Genomic DNA, 19,139 nt, shown 5'->3' on the forward strand with positions numbered 1-19,139 from the left:
TGCCGACATCCGTGCAGCTCCCTGTCCCACTGCAGCTGCCAGGCAGCATCGTGGAGCTCATGGAGCACACCTTGTCCTGCAACGCCGTCCCCCGAGACGTGGACCTTTCCCCCTAACATGATCTGGTGATCACGTTGTGCAAGAGGCCTGGTTGCCCTTGACGGTATTGTTGCTTGCGTAACAGCTGAGGCTGTTCTTACTCATCCCCAATTCAAACCCTTTCTGACCCTTGGGAAGGGACGTGCTGCAGTAACAGCCGGCAACCCCAAAATGCCACGGGAATGACTCGGTTTGCACTTCACCGGTCTCAGTGCCCATCAAATCCAAAGCAGTCCACTTTCATGTGACCGAGTTTATGGATAAATATCAATGGAAAGGGCTTTCAGCTCTTCACTCCCCCTTTCCTTACTACTAGTGCCTGGCAAGTCGCAGTCTGCAAGCAGGACCTCGCTGTGCTGCATTGCTCCCGAGAAGAGCACACGTCCAGGAGGGGTAAAAGGACTTATGTCCTGAAGATGCAGCAATGTTTGGGGCATAAATTCCACATATCGTTGTTGAGAGAAATGTGCACGGTGACCCTGTACTCAAACATGTAGACAACATCAAAAGGGCTGTGAAGGCTATAAATCCCCTCTGGAGCCTGGGCAGAGGAATGGACTGACGGAAGTGTTGAGTCTCAGGTGCTTTCTAGTGACCTCAACTCCCCTGTTTGAGCGAAGTCACCTCCAGACAGATCTTCCATCTGCATCCCTTACCCACCACACGTGATTTCACCTATAGCTCTCCGCACCTCTGAACCCCAAACCCTGAAGGACTTGGTCAGCACCCGGTCAGGGAGCAATAGTAGAAATTCCCCTGCACCCCTACCCAAAGCTCAGGGGTGAGGAACCCTCCTATGACCACACAATGACCAGCAATTAAAACAGAGCAGGAGGAGGACAAGGTTGGTGTTATTTCAGAAGTTTGCTCCGATGCCATACTCCCAGGGGTTAACAGGTAGCCCCTTGGCACAGCTTCTGCCCACAGTGTCTCTGCATCCGCATCTGGTACCCACCAACATGAAGCGGATTCTGTCTCACTGCTCAGGCTCTTCAAAGCTTAGGCCTGAAGGATCAAATATCAATTTGTGTATTTGGAGAAAGAGAATTGAATTGTAGACAATAAAACACATGCATTCACTCTTTTCTCCCTTTAACAAGGATGGAAGTTGTTCATCAGAATCCCCAAGCAAAAATCTAAACATGCATCTCATGAGCCATCCCCCGTGCCAGACTTGTAAGAAGCTATAAAACACACAGGCTGCTTAAACCCTTCCTACAGGAGATTCACAGCCATGAGCTGCACAAACCCAGCTGGGGAAACACTACGCTAAAGCTCTGCTTCCAGAACAACGTACAAAATGAAACAGCAGAACATGACTGGAGGAGGCAAGAATAAGGCCTGAGATTTTCATGGCTCTCGACTCCAGCCCTACAGGTTCCGAGCCATCATAACCACATCCCAAATCCTTTCTCCATCCCCACATGTAAATCCCATTATCAAGTGGAGCTACCTGGGAGGCTGAGGAGACCAGGCTTCTAGGAACATCATCCCACTCCAGTCGATGGAGAGGCGAGATCGGGCTCCTGAAAGGCAACAGCCTGTAACAACTGCCCCGAGCTTCCAGGGCTTGTTAACTCTCCTCTGGCCAGATCCATGATTTGCTACGTGATGCACAGAACAATGATTTCCACCCTTGGTCTCCAGAAAAGTAGTTCTGCAACCCGGGCTGATTAGCCACCGCACCAGCCTCCCCGTTCATCGTATAAATCTAGTGCCTTCGATTACATCATGCCAGAAAACTGAAATGCAAGTCAGATGGTGAAGGCATTAATGGCAGCACTGTAAAGGCTCAACAATGCAAACCTTCCCAAAACGAACTGTCTTGACCTTCGCCGGGCTGACAATAAAAGTGTGACATCATGTGCAAACGAGCTTTAAATTTAAACCAGGTGCGGAGAGCTGCCTGGCGTCGTGCGGCTGCTGTATAAACCACTAACATGCGCACAGCGATGCTGGAGGCAAAAGAAATGCCAAGCATGGACAGGACCCACTCGGCAACAAAAACAGGTACGAGCAGCTGGTGCGGTGCAAGACCAAATTCTGCATCGCACTTGGAAAAAGCCGGGGTTTGTGCTATTTGGTACCAGTTCTAGTTGGGGCAAACGTTACTAAGTAAACACAAACCTGCCGATACTCATTTCCACGTGTGTGAGCATTCATACAGCTCTGGAATCGAGCCAGCAGCACAATAATGAGGTTGTTTTCCATTTTTTGCATCTATTCGGGACTCCCTTAGACCTCGCAAAGCACTCGGAACTGTGCTCACAGGTTGTCAGCCCGACAGCTATTAGAGAGCACCGTGATTTACAGCCACAAAGCACATCCCTGCTCCGGAGCCCTCCCCGGGCAGCCATCGTCCCTCTTGCTACCACCCCGTAACGAAATGGTCTGCCTTCCCTGGCTGGCCCTCACCTTGCTGCACAAGGCGGCCCTTCCCAGAGGGGTTCCCACAAGCAGTTTTTCATCCCGCTTTGCCCTGCCAGACCAGCCGGGCACCCGCTGTCGGCAGCCCGGAGGCAGTGCTGGCACGGGGCGGCACGCTGCACGGCCACAGCCTCCGAGATCTCTGCTCCTGCCTCCTGTTTTATAGAGGGGAGCAGAACGGTGCAGAAGAGGCCGGTTTGCTGTTGATGAACCCAATACCTGAGAGGACATCAACTGCAGTTCTCGCTGGACAAGTTATTTTCTATATCTTTTGTGTTTTGGAGAGCATAGTTCAAAGAGTAAAATCACACAGCACTGGGAGGAGCAATACGTAACAGCTTCCCGGACCACGTCTCACATCCATTTCAAGCTGGATGCTGCAGGACATCACCTGCAGAACAGAGCGGGGAATCACCCAGAACTAGGTAGAGGAAGGAGAACATGTGTAAACGCACACGTCTGCTATTGCCACCAAACCACGAATGATTTTTAAAAACGACACCCTTCCTTGGCGAAAGCGATGCTACAGCCCGAGCTGGGGCCAGCAGCACCACCACTGCGCGGCAGGAGCCAGCTGCCGAGACAACGCTTGGTTATTTCCCTAAGCGGGCACGTTACACACAAAGCAAAGATGACAATCGCATGAGTTACGCAAGTAGTGTTCTTTATTTTCTGGGTTTTTTGGAACATGCCCTGGCTGTTCCACAGGGAATCTGAGGGAGGGAGAACTCAAAATAGGAAATCTGTTGTACAACATACAGGTTTGGCAAGAGCCAGGCAATTTTTACATAATTTATTTTTTTTTTTTTTAAGAATTCCAGTCCCACATGAAGTGCGGTTGAATGATCACTACTGGAACAATCCAAAAAAACCCATCACCCCAACCTTAGAAATTAGGCAGCACTTCTATAATACTGAAAATTCTCTCCCACCGGCAGTCGCTAGGAAGTAGCAGTAAACGTGTCCAAAGGTTTTTCAGTATGCAGGGCAACTACAACTAATGCTTGCAACATGAAAGTCAACTGTAAAACAACAATTTCAGGCCAAGTGTTAAATTAAATCTAACTGGGAAAGTAGTTCTACAAGAATCAGTTACTTTAGCTCCTGGAGTGATCTGAATTTCAATTTTTAATCGGAGAGCACATTAGGATGCCCACTATAGAAATAAAATTTTCATCTCATTAAGTAGGGACATTTGGAAACAAGTTGATTAATCTTCAAGTATTTGCAGAGATGCATTGGTGAGTATGTCCATCTCTCTATATTTTTTATAGAAATATCAGTGTAAGCCACATGAAGAGCCCAGGCTGCTGAACTGGCAGGATCCAAATTCTGAATCTTCCTTTGGCTCAATCTGGGCTTGGGATCCGGCCCACGGGAGAGGTACACCGCCGGGACACGGGGACACCACTATTTCTATCCAGAACAGATGTACTCTGTCCTCAGGTATCACACACGTAACACTGAATGTGCATTGGCTGATGCTAATGAAAACATTTCATATTCTTCACAATTAATCCTCAATATTAATTTTAGGAATTTATTTTAAATGAGACTGCCCATATTGGGTGAGGGAAAATACCCACACAGGCCCATAACCCTGCTCTACTCCTGTCCAAAGGAGGTGCCTATGGAGCCTCAGAACAGGCAAGCGTGGACTGACGGCTGCCCTGCATCCTCGCAGCCTCCACGGACTGGAGCATCGACTTCCAGATCCGTACCAAGACGATACTTTGCGTAGCATGAGAAACACAGTAATAAAGTACAAGTCCATATTCTCTCCCATCCAAACAACGCGCTTAGGAGCTGCTCAAGGATTTAACATTTGCCCTAGCAGCTCAATTAGACGGATCCCATTGCACCATCGTGTTTTCATCCTCGTTAGGAGGATTGCAAGGGTAAGAAATATGGCACCTGGAGTATATTACACATGACACAAATGATTTCAGAACTCCAACATCAGCACAGTCTTCCCATGTTACAAAGTTTAGCTGCCTCCGTGTTTCAAAAAGACAAGCTCTTACAAGAACAGACAGGCCGGGCACACCAAAAAGGTCTGCCCGTGTCTAGCACTGACCTTCAGCGATGAGCAGCGGTGGGCACTTGGTGAAAGTGAAACCCCCAGGGCACGGATAAAGCGATGTTCTCCCTGATCCGTACCCTCTCACCCAGGCTGCGCTCCCTCTCCTCACCGCTCCGACTGTTCGGCTAATGCCCTACCTGCTATTAATGCGAAAGCAAAGTGAAGGGGAAGGTGAAAGGAGGGACAGAGAGGGGACAGGACAGTTTCATAGGGTCTCTATTTTCACTATACAGGGACACAAGAGAGACTTGTCATGGCAATAAGTTTGTTTAAAAACCAATGTATTAAGATACAAACTGCTTAGAAACATGGGAATAAAACATGAGCATTTGCCACAATACAAAGACAGATTTAGAGCGCTTTTGTTTTGTGGTACTCGTTCCTACAGCGCTGTTTACAAAAGACACTCTCCACACCCTGCTTACCACAGTCCATCTGAAATCTGAGCAGCCTTCAAATGGACAAGGAATGGAAATAGGAGAAAGAGAGAAAACAAATCAAAGGCCACCAATTCATCTTCATCTCTTACATTGTTCTTCTGGTTCAGTTGAGGAAAGGCAACCTTTCCAAGTGAGTTCAGAAATGCTGCGGGCCCCTTCATCCATTCCTGTCAAGCCTTCAGAAAAGAAGGCTGGAAAATGCTAACTACGGGTAATAAAGCAGAACCACTGAAATTTATAAATCTGGAAATTCAGAAGAAAGAAAACCTGTACACAAGAATAAAGAAAAATATATTTATCAGCATTTGAGTGAGCAGAGAGTCCCAGACTGCATTGCCCAAAAAATTCATGCAAGTGCACGACTGTAGTGAAACCCGTACACAGACACAACAAACAGAACAGCCTGCGGGAGATGAGGAGGATAAAAACTTACTCCGCTTTTTCATTGTGGAAAACATTCATATCTTTTTCTAAATTTGGAAATAGAAGTTCTTTCTCTTTCTGCCCCTCTCCCTCTCTCCACATTTTAAATTATGTATCACAGAGACTTAAAAGCAGCAGTATTTCTAACTCTTTTGGAGATGAAAGATAACACACATTCTGTAACCCCCTGTGTTGCTATCCTTTCTGCACTGCAGCCAAAACCCAGTAACAGAGCTCCAGCAGAGGTGTGAATTGCTTCCATTCATCCCCACCAAGCACTAACTTCATACACCAGTATTCATCATTCCAAAGTCCACCTATTAGGATAGTTAGTTAACAGCCAGGCTAATCAGGATAATACTCAGGGATTAAAAGCAATATTGTAGTGATTTCCACAGCATTACAGGAATCAACTGTAACATTAACACTGTCTTTCAGGTATTTTCTCAGTCACATTTTTTAAGATGATCCACGCAAACCCAACTGCCTGTGTACGAATGGAGCATTACAGTGCATGGCAAGACTCAGCTTTTTCCGGATGAGGAGGGAAGAGCAAAAGCTTAGCAAAACTTTGCCAACTTTCTGTACCTTCACAGATAATCTAAGTCTTCAGTGTTAAGTCTTGCTGGTTAGAGTTTACAATAAAGTGACTGCAGTGATGTCCTACAAGTATTACTCAATAGTACGCTACAAGGGCATTATGATAAATGAGAAACAATTTCCATAAAATTTCTAGTAAATATTCCTCCTAAATTCTAGTGTCTGAAAAAACCCCTACAGTTCATTGACATGAATGTAAGGTCTCTCACTTGCCTAAAAAGTTTTTGTTTGGTCAGAGAGAAAAACACTTCCTGATGTACAGCTGTCCTTGCTTTCTCAAGGTACATTTTTATAAGGTATGCATTTAGCTTTTTACACTACTGTCACAGATACCCTGAGCGGCTGAATCCCTACAGGGTAACGAAGCCTGTGAAATACAGCTAGTAGAGGGCAGCCTGAGGCAAGAAGGCAGCTACATCTGGTTATCAAGAGCTAAACAAGCTGGGAGAACTGCAAGAATAAAGGCAACATGCGGAGCCTCAACCATTAATACTTACAGAATGCTGAGAAAGTCTGATCAAACCCTCAATCAAAGGAGGCCAGAGACCTCTCAAGTTAGAGGCATCCCCTATCTGCACACACACTTTAACCTGCTGAAGCAAAACTGCTAGACAAAGTGTGAGGTTTTACGAGAAAAATGTGCTACCTAATGGTGGCTGCTGCTGCTGCTGGAAAAGGCAGCCCCACTCCTACCACCCCCCTCACTTTCCTTGTCCTCTAGGTCAGCTCATTCAGTTCATTTTTTTTGGCAGATAATGTGTCACATCTCACAGTCATGTTGGTTTTCTACGAGTTAAACACACTGCCCAGGAACCACTGCCAGTGCCACAGAAGTAGTTGTGATCTTCTGGCCAAGAGTGGACATGCTGTTTCTGGCACCAACAAACTATGAGATGGCTCACCTTGTGTCACGAAATGTCTGCTAGAAACTTTATTATAAAAATAACTGCAGGCATTTCCAGGGATCCTTTTCTTTGGGATCCCACCAAAACTTCTGAGTTAGTTCCCAGGCCTCACCACACATGTCTATCTCTATATTAAACTCCTAAGGAGAGGAATATATCCCAGGCAAAAAGGATTCCTGAAGCAGCACCAAGCTGTACCACCTGGGTGCCTTCTGGCCAGCTATCAAAAATGAAAAGTATCTTACGGATCCTGAGAGAGCCGAGTGATCTGCTGGCATGAGAAATCCTAGTTTGTCAGCTCAGGAACAGAGGTGGTGTTTCCAACTCTGCTATTTGCTCTTCCTCCCTCTTAGACAGGCAAGGATCAAGCACATTTAATCAGGGTTATGTTAAAGCTGGTACATCAATCAGCTTTTTCCAAATCCAATGTTACGTAATTAAAAAGGTTAATAGCACAGACCCACTGGTACGAAGTTAGAAAAGCCAGGCCCTGGGGCACCTCCCCTATCTCAACTGATAAAACATAAGTCAACATATTAACAGAAGTGTCTCAGCAGGACTTTCTGGCAATAGCCAACTAATTTGCTAACTGTGCACCTTATGGACAGAAAAATTTATTTAAGTGGCACTTACTAGCTGCTTTCATATTACATAAATGTACTACTTCACTATGATTCACTTATGACTTACTCCACTTCTCAGATGTAAAAGTGCTAAGCTAAATTAAAAGAAATACTGCATCTGGGAATAATGAAGAACTTTTCCACTCTCTAGATCTTACCATTTGAGGCTGAGGTCTAATTTCTTAACTTTACACAAGCCATTTCTGTGGAGGCTTAGCTTTCTTAGGGCATTAAGTCTCTGAAGAGATTAGGTATTTTAAACACATCAGATCCCATCTGGTAGAAACAAATTTCAAAAACTTTACCACGGTATCAGCCACTGCTTTCATTCTACTAATATAAGGAACTTTTGTGGTGGGCACTCAATACTGTATTTAACAGAGCCCAGTTGGTGTTGAAAATTGCATTCACATTTCATTCAGGCAAAAAAAAAAAAATATTATAAAAGGGTACATGGAAGTTTATAGAGATCCGAGGTAAAATCAGGGTTCCATAAACGTAAAATTTCCTCTGTCTTCAACAGAGGCAGAGTTTCATCTTTCCATCTTTCAAGCCCAAACCTTCTCTGACACACAACAGTACACAAAATACAGAAATACTATTTCTAATACGAAACACTTGTAAAAATGGGCATAAGAGAGAAAAGGAAAAAAGTCTTTCACTGGGAGGAATACTGAGGTACAACGAATAATATCCAAAACAAGATAGTAATTGAAAAATGTCTATTATTAACTGCAAAATGGAAATACTTCCTAATACTACTAAAAGCTATTACGATAGATGGGCAAGGCCTTCTAAATTTAAAAATTACTTCAGTATGATTCAAGTACACTGAGGTATAAAAACTGTATTTCAAAAAACAATTAACAAATACTGTCATGATGTGCCCATTAAACTGGGCTAAGGCAGTTGGCTTCTGGATCCATGTTAGGATAAATTAGGGTAAACATTTGGAACCAGGAAGTTCTTAATATGAACTGGCTGAAATCTTGGAAATTATTCAAGCAATAGAAGTCTTTGACGGTTTAGGATAGCGTGTGCATTATCTATCCTAAATGCATACATCACGATATGCATATCATGATTGATTTAATATCTATCTACCTCATTGTCTTTAAAAGAGAAGTCATTTCAAGGTTCTGCTTTTGTTCACCATGTGCACTAAACCATTTTTGCATTGCAGAAATTCTCAAGAGACCTTTTTACCTGTCATGATTACATCATTAAAAACTAATATTTTAGAATGGCAAAGTCTAATTGTCCAGTAACTGAAGAGAGTGACTCAAGATTAACAAAGGAACATCACTAACACAGTGAAAAAGAGTATTATTTCTTCCATAGACAGCTTTGGTCAGTGTTTTCTTCAGCGTTCAGGATGTCCAGCATTCGTTTCAGTAGTTTTGACACATCTCTGGTTCTTGCTGTCCTTCTGAAGCTCAGTTCAGACAGTGACAATAGGCTGTTATTGATCAATCCAATTGAAAATTATTACAACTAAACTGAGAAGGCCAACACAAATGCCAAAAATAACCAATGCACACGCCTGTTAAGAAAGAAAAGCAAAAATTAGTGTCTTACTGAATGAAGCATTTTACATTTCTAAGGCTTATAACTAATGATGAAAAAACCTGTCAGAACAGGTTTAAATAGCATCTTTTAAAATAACCTTTAATGTTTCAAATTACTCAATCCTCAAACACAAGGCATCTGCTTAGGGGGAAACTAAACTAAGCCTGCTCTGGGACAGTTTCATTGGGAACTCCAAGCAGCCTGGTTTGCTTGCTCACACTACCTGTTTGAAGAAAAAAGAAAGAAAAAAATTCATTTGCCCTTTACAACTGATAACAAATTCAGTTTCTTAATTTGTTCATTTATTCAAAATGTAATTAAAGTTACAATGGATTCTTTACATTTTTGAATAACTAGATGATAATAAAACTACAGTTCAAGAGACAGCATCTTGCTGATTTATAACAAGGCCCCAAATCTGTTGGAACTAGTTAAGACTGTAAATGGTCAGAGAGCATCAGTGGATTTTCTTTCAAGATTCCCTATTTTGTCAATACAAGAGCAGCCCTATGAATCGTAAGAATAGCATAGCAGAAGGACTACGTATAAACAGTTTGTCAGCGTTTTAGCCACTGTCATGAAGTTGCTCTGCTGAGCCGTGGTTAAAATAAAGACAAACAGTTATAGTGCAAAAAGCAGGCTGCTGCACAAATTCCAACTAGAACTTAACCTACTACACCAAAAGAGAAACCATAAGGGGGGGGGGGAAGAAGAGGAAAAAGATGGTTTTGAGAAGGCTTACATAGAAAACAAGCATAAACACTGTTTCACTTAAATGCAGTTTGGCTTTGTTCCAGCTGCTCAGACAACATCAGAGTAATTTGTAAAAACTGAGGAGAAATTGGATTAAAAGTCAACATCTGAAAACCATAGGGAAAAGCATGTACTCAGATCAACAATCCAGCATATGGACATACTGCTCGTCAAAGATCTCTTGTAAAGAAGGAGTTTCAGAAAGACTAGAGCTATCATGAAGGATAAAAGAAAATGCTCACAGATTTTGTGAACGGCAATGAAAACAAGAACTTTGCCTCTTGGATTACGTTCTCTACAGCGTAGTAAGATACATCTAAAATGAGCCTGTTTAAACATAATTAGCACACATTAAAAAAAGCATACCCCAAGTTTCTGTGGTGATAAGAAGTCCTCTCTGCTAAGTTTAAGATAAAATAGCCCAGGATACACAAAAAGCAAACATGTTGATGTGGTTGAACCTTTAAAAAACAGAACGTAAGATTTTACTTAGAGTAAGATTGAAGTATATTAGCTTATCATAATACTGAATTTTTTGCAGAAAAGTTAAAAAAAACCAAACCAAACCAAAAACCAACCACAACTTACCAACTACTCCAAATACATTTTTAATGTCTGGCACGTACATTGCAAACAAAACAACAATTGTATTCAGTGTTAAAGTGACAAGGATATGGCAAATCCACGACACAGGAAGATGAGAGAAAAATACCATCAACACAGCTTTCCTTGCCTACATAATACAAAGAGAAAGATTGCATGGTTAAATACATACATAAACATATATTTTAATTTTATCTCAATTTCATAAACTTAATTACATCATTCCAGATGTGAAAGAACATTTTAAAAACATCAAAATACAAAAAATTCAGTAATTGTTAAATGTTCTCTTTCTGTAGCACAGAGTCTACTTTAGCATTCAAGCAGTATTAACCACGTGGCCATTAGACTTACGCAATTACTCCTTTTTTGCAGGGACAAAAGAAGGTCTGGGGGATAATGCTTTGTCTCTTTGAGCATGCTTGGTAGCAAATGTCAGCATGTTGCCAACTGATACATAATCTATACACTACTTCTATATACATAGTTTTTCATGCACAATTTTTTGGGGTCCTAACTGAATGAATTTTCAGTTCTACCATGTTATTGATAAACTAAAGTAGTGCTTTTCAGTGAAACAGGTCAATATGTGGTTTTAATTTACAATTAAACTGAGTTTTCAAGTATAAGGGTGTTTGTGTGTGGGTACGTGCATGTAGAAAGGAAAAACCAAGTCAGCAAAACTCAATTTAAGACGGGGGAGGGGGGGAAACCCCAAACTAAATAAACTTTAGAAGCTCTGAATTCTCTAAATCAAAAACAATGCTGTGGGTTAGTTTTAATCTGAAGTCTGTCTCAAGAGCACAAATTAGCTTAGTGGTTAGTTGTTATTTCGGAGCTCTCATGGAACATATGCAAATATGCGGTCTTTGATCAATCACTTGACAAGTGAATAAGAGACACAAGACTAGATGTGACTCAAATATTGCAATCTGCAAAGCATTAGCATCACCACTGCTTATGCCAGCTTCAAACCGTTTAGGAGTACTTACTGGGAAATGGATTAGAGGGACTGTCAAAAGCACAGCAAACAGTATGGCTACTTTAACAGTCATGATGACAGTATCATGTGGCAGGTACCTGCTGTAACCTTGTAGCAATTCAGAGTCCACTTTGTCTGAAAACAAGAAAAAGGAATTGCTTTGTTCATCTTTTGAGAACTAAGATAATTAGCAACGCATATTAAGCTTACATTCAAATCGATCAATTTGCTTGTGACTAATGTGGAGTGGTGAGGGGTTGCAGGTACACATCACTTGGGCATTACTGATACACTAGGACACATGACCTCCAGAAAACTGAAAAAACCTCAGGAGACAAGTCTCTGTAGAGCCTCTGCTGAAGCCAAAGCTACCTCAAGAGAAGATACAAATATGAAGGAGAAAGCATTAAAAAGAAAGATGATGTGACATGAAGCCAAGTATACAATAAAACTTGTTCTATGTGTCTGAAACAGTCAACACTAGATTCTGTCAGTTGAACTAGAAGCCAGAAACAAATTAATTTTGCTAAATTGGCTGAATTGCATTTCCTCCCCCCCCTCCCCAAACCATTAAGTGATATGCAAGGTAAAATTTCATGATTTGAAAGAAAATCTGTAATTCTAATTTAAAGGAAGAAAGAAATGTTCAAAACTATGCTAGCATATGTGCTTTTACCAGCTATAGTTAACAATACATTGCTGGATGACACGGAGAAGGATAACTAGCACCAGTTATACTTCTAGAAGATATTTTAAAAAGGCAAAAAAAACAAAAAACCAAAACTATTGACAATTGAGACTGATTTTTCCCTATGCCAAATGAGTACATGTCCTGGTTTCAGCTGGACTAGAGTTAATTTTCTTCCTAGTAGCTGGTACAGTGCTGTGTTTTGGATTTAGTATGCGAACAACGTCGATAACACACGGATGTTTTAGTTGTTCCCAAGTAGTGCTCACCCTAAGTCAAGGACTTTTCGGTTTCCCGTGCTCTGCCAGCGAGGAGGTGCACAAGGAGCTGGGAGGGAGCACAGCCAGGACAGCTGACCCCAACCAGCCAAAGGGATAGTCCATACCATAGAATGTCATCCCCAGTACAGAAACTGGGGGGAGCTGGCCGGGAAGGGCCGATCACTGCTCAGGGACAGGCTGGGCATCGGTCAGTGGGTGGTGAGCAATTGTATTGTGCATCACGTGTTCTTTTTGGGTTTTCTTTCTCTCTCTTTGTTATCTCCCTTTACATCATCATTATTATTAAATTTTGTTTTATTTCATTTCAATTATTAAACTGTTCTTAACCAATGGATTTTACCTTTTTTCCGATTCTCCACCCCATCCCACCAGGGCAGGGGAGGAGCGAGTGAGCAGCAGGGTGGTACTTTGTTACCGGCGGGGGTTAAATGACAGCAGCAGACAAGTGCAGTGCAAGGACCCCAAAGGCTGTCAGCGGGGATTCTTACAGTACCCAGAGAATAACAGAGCCCTGCGCTGGCAACGCACTCAGCCAGGCCAAACACTTTCAAATGACAGCTCCGGTTTCTTCAGCAGTAAGAATCTCACGTGCTGTCCACCACATGCATATTTAGCTTTGCAAAATCATGGTTATACCATAGTTACACCATCGTAAGCATTACTTTTGTACTATTCAAGGCAGAAGTGGGGCAAAAAGTGATGAATCAGATGAATCCTTCACCTTTGACTTTCGCCCTTTTAAGGTGAAAATTTTCACTAAGTTAACAGAAAACAACAGAGCCCAGAAAGTGATCTGCTACCCTGACTTTTTTTTTTTTGGCATACCTAGACTCTATGCTTTTTTGAACTTCAGAATGGACAAAGATTTCCACCAAAATCCAGCTGTTGTATGAAGTTTCAAATTCACAGAAAACAGAATAAACCATCTGAACCACAGAAAGCTGAAGCACGTCTCATTTCAAAGAGGGAACTTTTTTTTTTAATTTCAATTTAAAATAAAATGTTTTACATTTTCTCAGACTGGTTTTTTAGGAACACTGAACAGATTCTCTCTATTTAAAGAAATAAGCTAATTAAACAAGACAACGAAGAGTGAAAAAAGAAGCAGCTTGCAAGCAGGAGAAAAAAAAACCCAACCAAACAACAAACCTCTCTTACAGCCATCCACTGTTGGTTCCAGCGTTTTAGGCTCTTTAGTCTAAGAGTTACTAAAAGAAATCAGGCTTGCAGAAAACCAGAAATGTTCCCAGTGAAACAGACTAAAAGACTACAGTGAAGACAGGGTGTTGTCCCAAGGAAATCATGACAGTGAAGGTAACGGGAACTGAGATGGTTTCTAGGACTACTACTGTTTTTCTGCCCCCTCTCCCCCCCCCCTTTTTTTTTTTTAACTTCTTGTTGAGATCTCATCTGGAGACAGATGGTTATCCCTGCACTGCCTGCTGAATCTCTCAGACTCTCAGAGTGGCACTCAAAACTGTATTTTCCTACAAACCACAAGGAGACAGTCAGGAAACAGTAATAGTGGTCTATATGCTATTAGGGGTTTCAAGACTCCCCCTATAATTTTTCAAAGGATTCTGAGCGTCAAGGGAACATTTTCAGACAGTTGTGATCAGACATACACTTATACTTGGGGAAAAAAGGTGCAAAATTCCCTAGAAATCTGGAATTAATAGCTGTTGAAAGCCAATATTCTTGGTGTTTTGTCAGACACTATCTCAACCCCATGATCAAGAAATATAAAAGACTCTGAAAGGAGAGGTAATCCTAATCAGAACACTTTCGTCTTACTACCTTACTGTCCCTTACAAGAATTTTTATTCATTCCAATCAACACAGGTTAGTATGTGATCATCTCATAAAAAGGGAGAGTTTGCAGAAGACATTAGAAGAATCCTCATAGATGACTGTGATGCATTTATGTGACGGCATTTGTATGAAACTACTCCAGAAGACAGATCACCAAGTAGAGGCAATTCAATTTGACAATGTGTGCTATGTGAGCAAAACACGCCATAACACAAATTTACAGCAGGATACACAGAGCCAAATGACATTTCTTAGAAAAGGCATCACACTGGGACCTTATATGACAGCATACTAAAATTGCTCTATGAAAACACACTCACCTACTTCTCCCAATGTTATGATGGACCTTCAAAAAAAGGCCACCATGTAGATAAGGGTTCTGAAATCTTTCTGTGTACTTGGGAAATGCAAGAATACCAGACAGACGAAGTCATCTATGTTTAAATTCAACTAAAAAACTGTACCCAGAAGTATTCAAAAGTCCAAATGTAGAGTTATTAAATTGGTACTGAAGCACATTGCCACGTAAACTCTACAGCAAATGAAAAGGAAAGACATCTGTAGAATTTGGTAGGGCAAGTGTCATACCCCACCCACTTTTCTGTTTGGTAAATAAAAAGGTATGTTTACTTCATCAAGCACTACGTCAGCAACATCTCTAAGAAATGTGCATTTCTTGGTTCAGTTCATGTATCAAACAGATACTATCTCTGGCTCAGGAACTGCATGCAACACAAATTACTGAAGACCAGAATCATGTGCTAGGAAGCCCAACTCAAAGCTTATCCTTTTAACTTTTTTTAATCCTTCCCTAGTCTTTTGTCATTTCCCTCTACTGAAGTCAAAACACAAAACTAGATGGGTGCTTTCTCCGATTCAGACCTTCTGATTTTCTTATGTTCCTTGTCAATTGCTTCCCAGAGTTCTCTAGTTCATCTTTATATTACACAAACAAATGTATCACGAGAAGTCACTTTGTGCAGTCCTTTAAATAAAGCTTTCCTAAATTGGATGGTTCATGGGAAATTTTTTTTCCCCTTCCAACAGATTTCTAGTGAAATAGCTAGTGTTAGTTCCAATTAATTCGTAAAAATACAAAAACAAAACAAAGAAGTCATACATGCTTTGTAACCAAGCTGTATCGGACAGGGAAAACGTGCTGCAAACCTTCATGCCTACCTAACATTAGGGCTAGCTTGTTGTGGGTCAAATTCGTCTCATAATAGGCAACAGCCTCAGTGCTACTTAGAGACTACAAATGTGCTGGGATATCCTAGGGTTAATAAGTGATAAATGTTGCTAGAAGATACAGCCTTAGAACAGACATTTCAAACTTGTTGGGACAAGCGGACTATTATCACATCTCAAAATTTCTCACAGACCATGACAAATCCGTTCCCGGCTTTTTAGTGAAAATATTATACAGTCCGACTTATAGTGCCAATCAGCAGTCTAATGACATAGCATTTGAGAACATCAACAGGCCATCAGCTACGGTTTAGGGACCAATATCTTGCCTGTATAGCATTTTAGGGCATAAACTCTGCCAAGTTTAGCTACATCACACGTTGAGAAGTCAATGAGACTGTAATACTTTGCATATTCTTAAATCTTCATAGGAACAAGATTTCTAAGGATTCAAGTGTATCAATGCACAAACAAGCCTGAAATACTCCAGAAAGAATGTATTTATCATTTATTATTAACCTTCATTCTAAAGAATACTTGAAGAATATACTTACCATAAAATGTCAGGTACCCAAACAGAGCAGACACAAAGTAAATCAGGAAACTCAGACCAATTCCTGTGACAGTTACATTCTGCATTCTACTTTTGGATGGACTAGAACACAAAAAAACCCCAGAAAATTAGAGTTGCTTAATCTGTATTGCGGACTATTAAACACAATGCAATCTACATAGCAGCTTGCCTTTCTTAAGAAAGCACTGTCATAATTTATAGCCACTGAGTATTTGCTGAGGTCTGTGCTGTCAGTAATATTCAGGGGTTTAAAAAGTATTTTTAATCTGGTAATTAAAAGGCACTTTTCATGCAGACAACTAACATTGTCCCCATCTTGCAGGGAATTTAGACATACCAGAGTATCTTTTAAATCAAAATTTTGCTTTATACAGGACGATATATATTCAGAGCCAGGAACAGAATCTGGGTCAAAAAAACCACTGAATCAGATGTGGCCAAATGCAGCTTCAGTTACAGCAATAAAAATTAACCAGTAAGTACCTTAGCAAATGACCTTTTTTCTCCAGATTGTCCAGGCCAGGACAATGTACTGACATTGATGATGGAACCATATTTGCTACTTTTCTCTCCTGTAAGAGAGGAAAAGCCAGTACAGACTAAAACTGTACATTTCTCAAAAACATGAAAGCTACTTAGTTTGCACTGTTTGATGGCACTGACTTGAAAATAAAAATTATTCAAGATTAACTTAGAGAAAATATTACAGAAATACTGTCATATTTTAATATTGCATGTGTTTTCACACATTACCTTTGGAGCTCACAATAGATGGGCAAGACTGAAGTATGGCAGAGAAAAGAGAAGGCCATAGTTGGTATTGCATAAGCACTCTAAAATAGAAGAAAAACATCTTGTAGGTTGTTTATTATTATAGATGGTTGGAAAAATATCTGGATGAATTCAGAATTCAGTTCAAGCATTGGAAGTCAGTGGAAATCTTTCCACATTAATGCTTTGAGATAAATCTCCACAACACAGAACAGCGTCTCTGAATCACTCCACACACACCAAAACCAAACAAACAAAAGACGACTTTTTCAACTCTTCAAGTGGTGGTCATAGCTCACTGTTTCATGATCAGGAGAAGTCATGCTGTCTATAAGCCAACAACTGAAAGAATCTTTTTTAGCTATACTGAGGCCAGGTATCTACGTAAAAAGAGTGGGATTTGCCCCAGAGTCAGTGTAACATTCATGAAATTTTCTAAGTTTTCTAAACTCTAATATCCATAGCTACATGTCAAATTACTGATTCCTTCATCCTGACTTCATTATTTTTTTATTACTCCTTCACAAAAATTTGGATACAACATCCAGAAAATAAAACTTCAGATGCCAAAGCATGTTATAAGATAGTTATATAATTAACGCTGCAACCACACAATTAGTGGTATATTATTCCAAAAACTTGTAATAGAAGAGATGAATCATCTAGTATAGCTTACTTCAATTGCCCAGTGGAATAAGCTGAACTATAACGAACACTTTTGTGCTGACATAATCAGGCCCACATTGGTACAAATAAGCCACTTTCTATTGATAAAGTTAAAATTAAAAGAGAAGTGGAGATGAGTCCCAAGATTCTTCAAAGCACAAAAGGCCAGACAAAAAGCCAGAATCTCATGGTAGATGTTTCTGGTCAAAGCAAAATTTCTTCTTTGATCTACAGATAACATTTGTCTCATGTTTGCATTGCCCAAGCTTCCCCCCCCATCCCCCCCCTCTTTTTCTTGGGAGGGTGGGGGTAGATTTTGTTTTTTCAGACAAATGCAACCAACTGTGTCCCTCTTAAATTCCACTACGCTACAGGCCTATCCCAGATTTATTCTTGCCTTTTTCCCCTACCTCTTCACCCCACAGAGACTACAGTTCTACATGATACTTCCTCTCCTGCAAGCCTTGATGGGTGGTGACATGATTTAAATGCCACATTAATTAACAAATACCAGAGCTGGCATCCAATGAAATGCACAAGATTGCATTAGGGCTGAAGAATTAGCTTCAGGTAAGAAAAAACTAAGGTTAGGTCCAGGCAGTTTCAGGAAACCTGTTCTACCTCGCCAGAAACTAAAAGTGTGCATACAGCCAAGTAGCGTTGACTTCCAGCTGAGGGTATATTAAATTGGCTTAATCTGACTGCATCATGAGGCTGACCACTGCTGCATCTGTTATACTTTATACTTCGGTCATATTTGCAAAATGTTTTCATAATGCTAACTTGGACAGCCAGCCTTCACATAAAAAAGAAAGAGTGAGGTTGGATAACACTTGGCAGCAGGTATAGGAAATATTTCAGCAGCCTATAACTAGTTTTACAGAAGAATAGCTTACCCCGGATGGAGTTTAAACCCCAATTCTTTAAAAACCACCACCTCCCTTTAAGTTTGTGTACTGTTAATAGAGATTACCTCTCTTGAAAGATGAAAGAGCTTTGCTTTACAATCCCCAGTAGAATTTGAAACCTGTAAGACATGCATGCAAAAAAGTGGCATAACTAAAGAATAAGCCCAAACCACAGAGGTGAAACTTTTTTGTTTCTGTAATGATTAAGAAAAGAAGGAATTTAAATTACAAGTAATTCTGAAAGTGTTAATGCAAAAAAAGCATTACAGTTACTAATAAAATTAGAAGAATTTCAAAACAGCATGCACTTTACCTGTGGAGTCTCTATGGCACTACTTAGAGGTAGAGGACAAGGGATCGACCATTTTTTTATCATAATCTGCAAAGACAGCATATTTGATGTATGAACGATACCCTAAAAATTAACTGAAATTTAGATATACTTAGCAAAAATATCAGACTGTTGGTATACAAAGAAGGGAGCTACACCCACAGTAAATTAACAGGCTTGACTGGTAGACACAAGAAGAAAACTTGACAGAAAAACTTGTCAGTGCCATTCCATACAGCTGCTTACTTTGCACAGCTGGCAGCCTTATGGCGTGCCTGTCTGGAGGTGGTGCACTGAAATGAGCTCTGACATTAACTGAAATACAACCAGCGCTCCGCATTCACTCTCTGTGCTCCACACTAACTGCCTCCCATACAGAATAGCTGCTGTGTTAGCTATCCCAGGCTCTTTCC

General features: G+C 40.9%; 1 protein-coding gene across 1 annotated transcript in view; it reads right to left on the bottom strand.

Annotated features, from left to right (window-relative positions):
* Nucleotides 1-9,062: 9,062 nt before the first annotated feature.
* Nucleotides 9,063-19,139, bottom strand: part of SLC38A6 (solute carrier family 38, member 6) — a gene marked incomplete at its 5' end in the record, with an annotated part of 20,056 nt that continues 9,979 nt past the window's right edge. The window contains 8 exons of the mRNA XM_009703714.1: nucleotides 9,063-9,143; nucleotides 10,289-10,383; nucleotides 10,511-10,655; nucleotides 11,518-11,642; nucleotides 16,031-16,131; nucleotides 16,804-16,883; nucleotides 18,461-18,514; nucleotides 18,709-18,774. Coding sequence (XP_009702016.1) covers nucleotides 9,063-9,143; nucleotides 10,289-10,383; nucleotides 10,511-10,655; nucleotides 11,518-11,642; nucleotides 16,031-16,131; nucleotides 16,804-16,883; nucleotides 18,461-18,514; nucleotides 18,709-18,774 — 747 coding nt within the window. The remainder of the gene's footprint in view (nucleotides 9,144-10,288; nucleotides 10,384-10,510; nucleotides 10,656-11,517; nucleotides 11,643-16,030; nucleotides 16,132-16,803; nucleotides 16,884-18,460; nucleotides 18,515-18,708; nucleotides 18,775-19,139) is intronic.

Source organism: Cariama cristata, unplaced genomic scaffold, assembly GCF_000690535.1.
Source record: "Cariama cristata isolate BGI_N322 unplaced genomic scaffold, ASM69053v1 scaffold33777, whole genome shotgun sequence".
NCBI classification, from domain to species: Eukaryota; Metazoa; Chordata; class Aves; order Cariamiformes; family Cariamidae; genus Cariama; species Cariama cristata.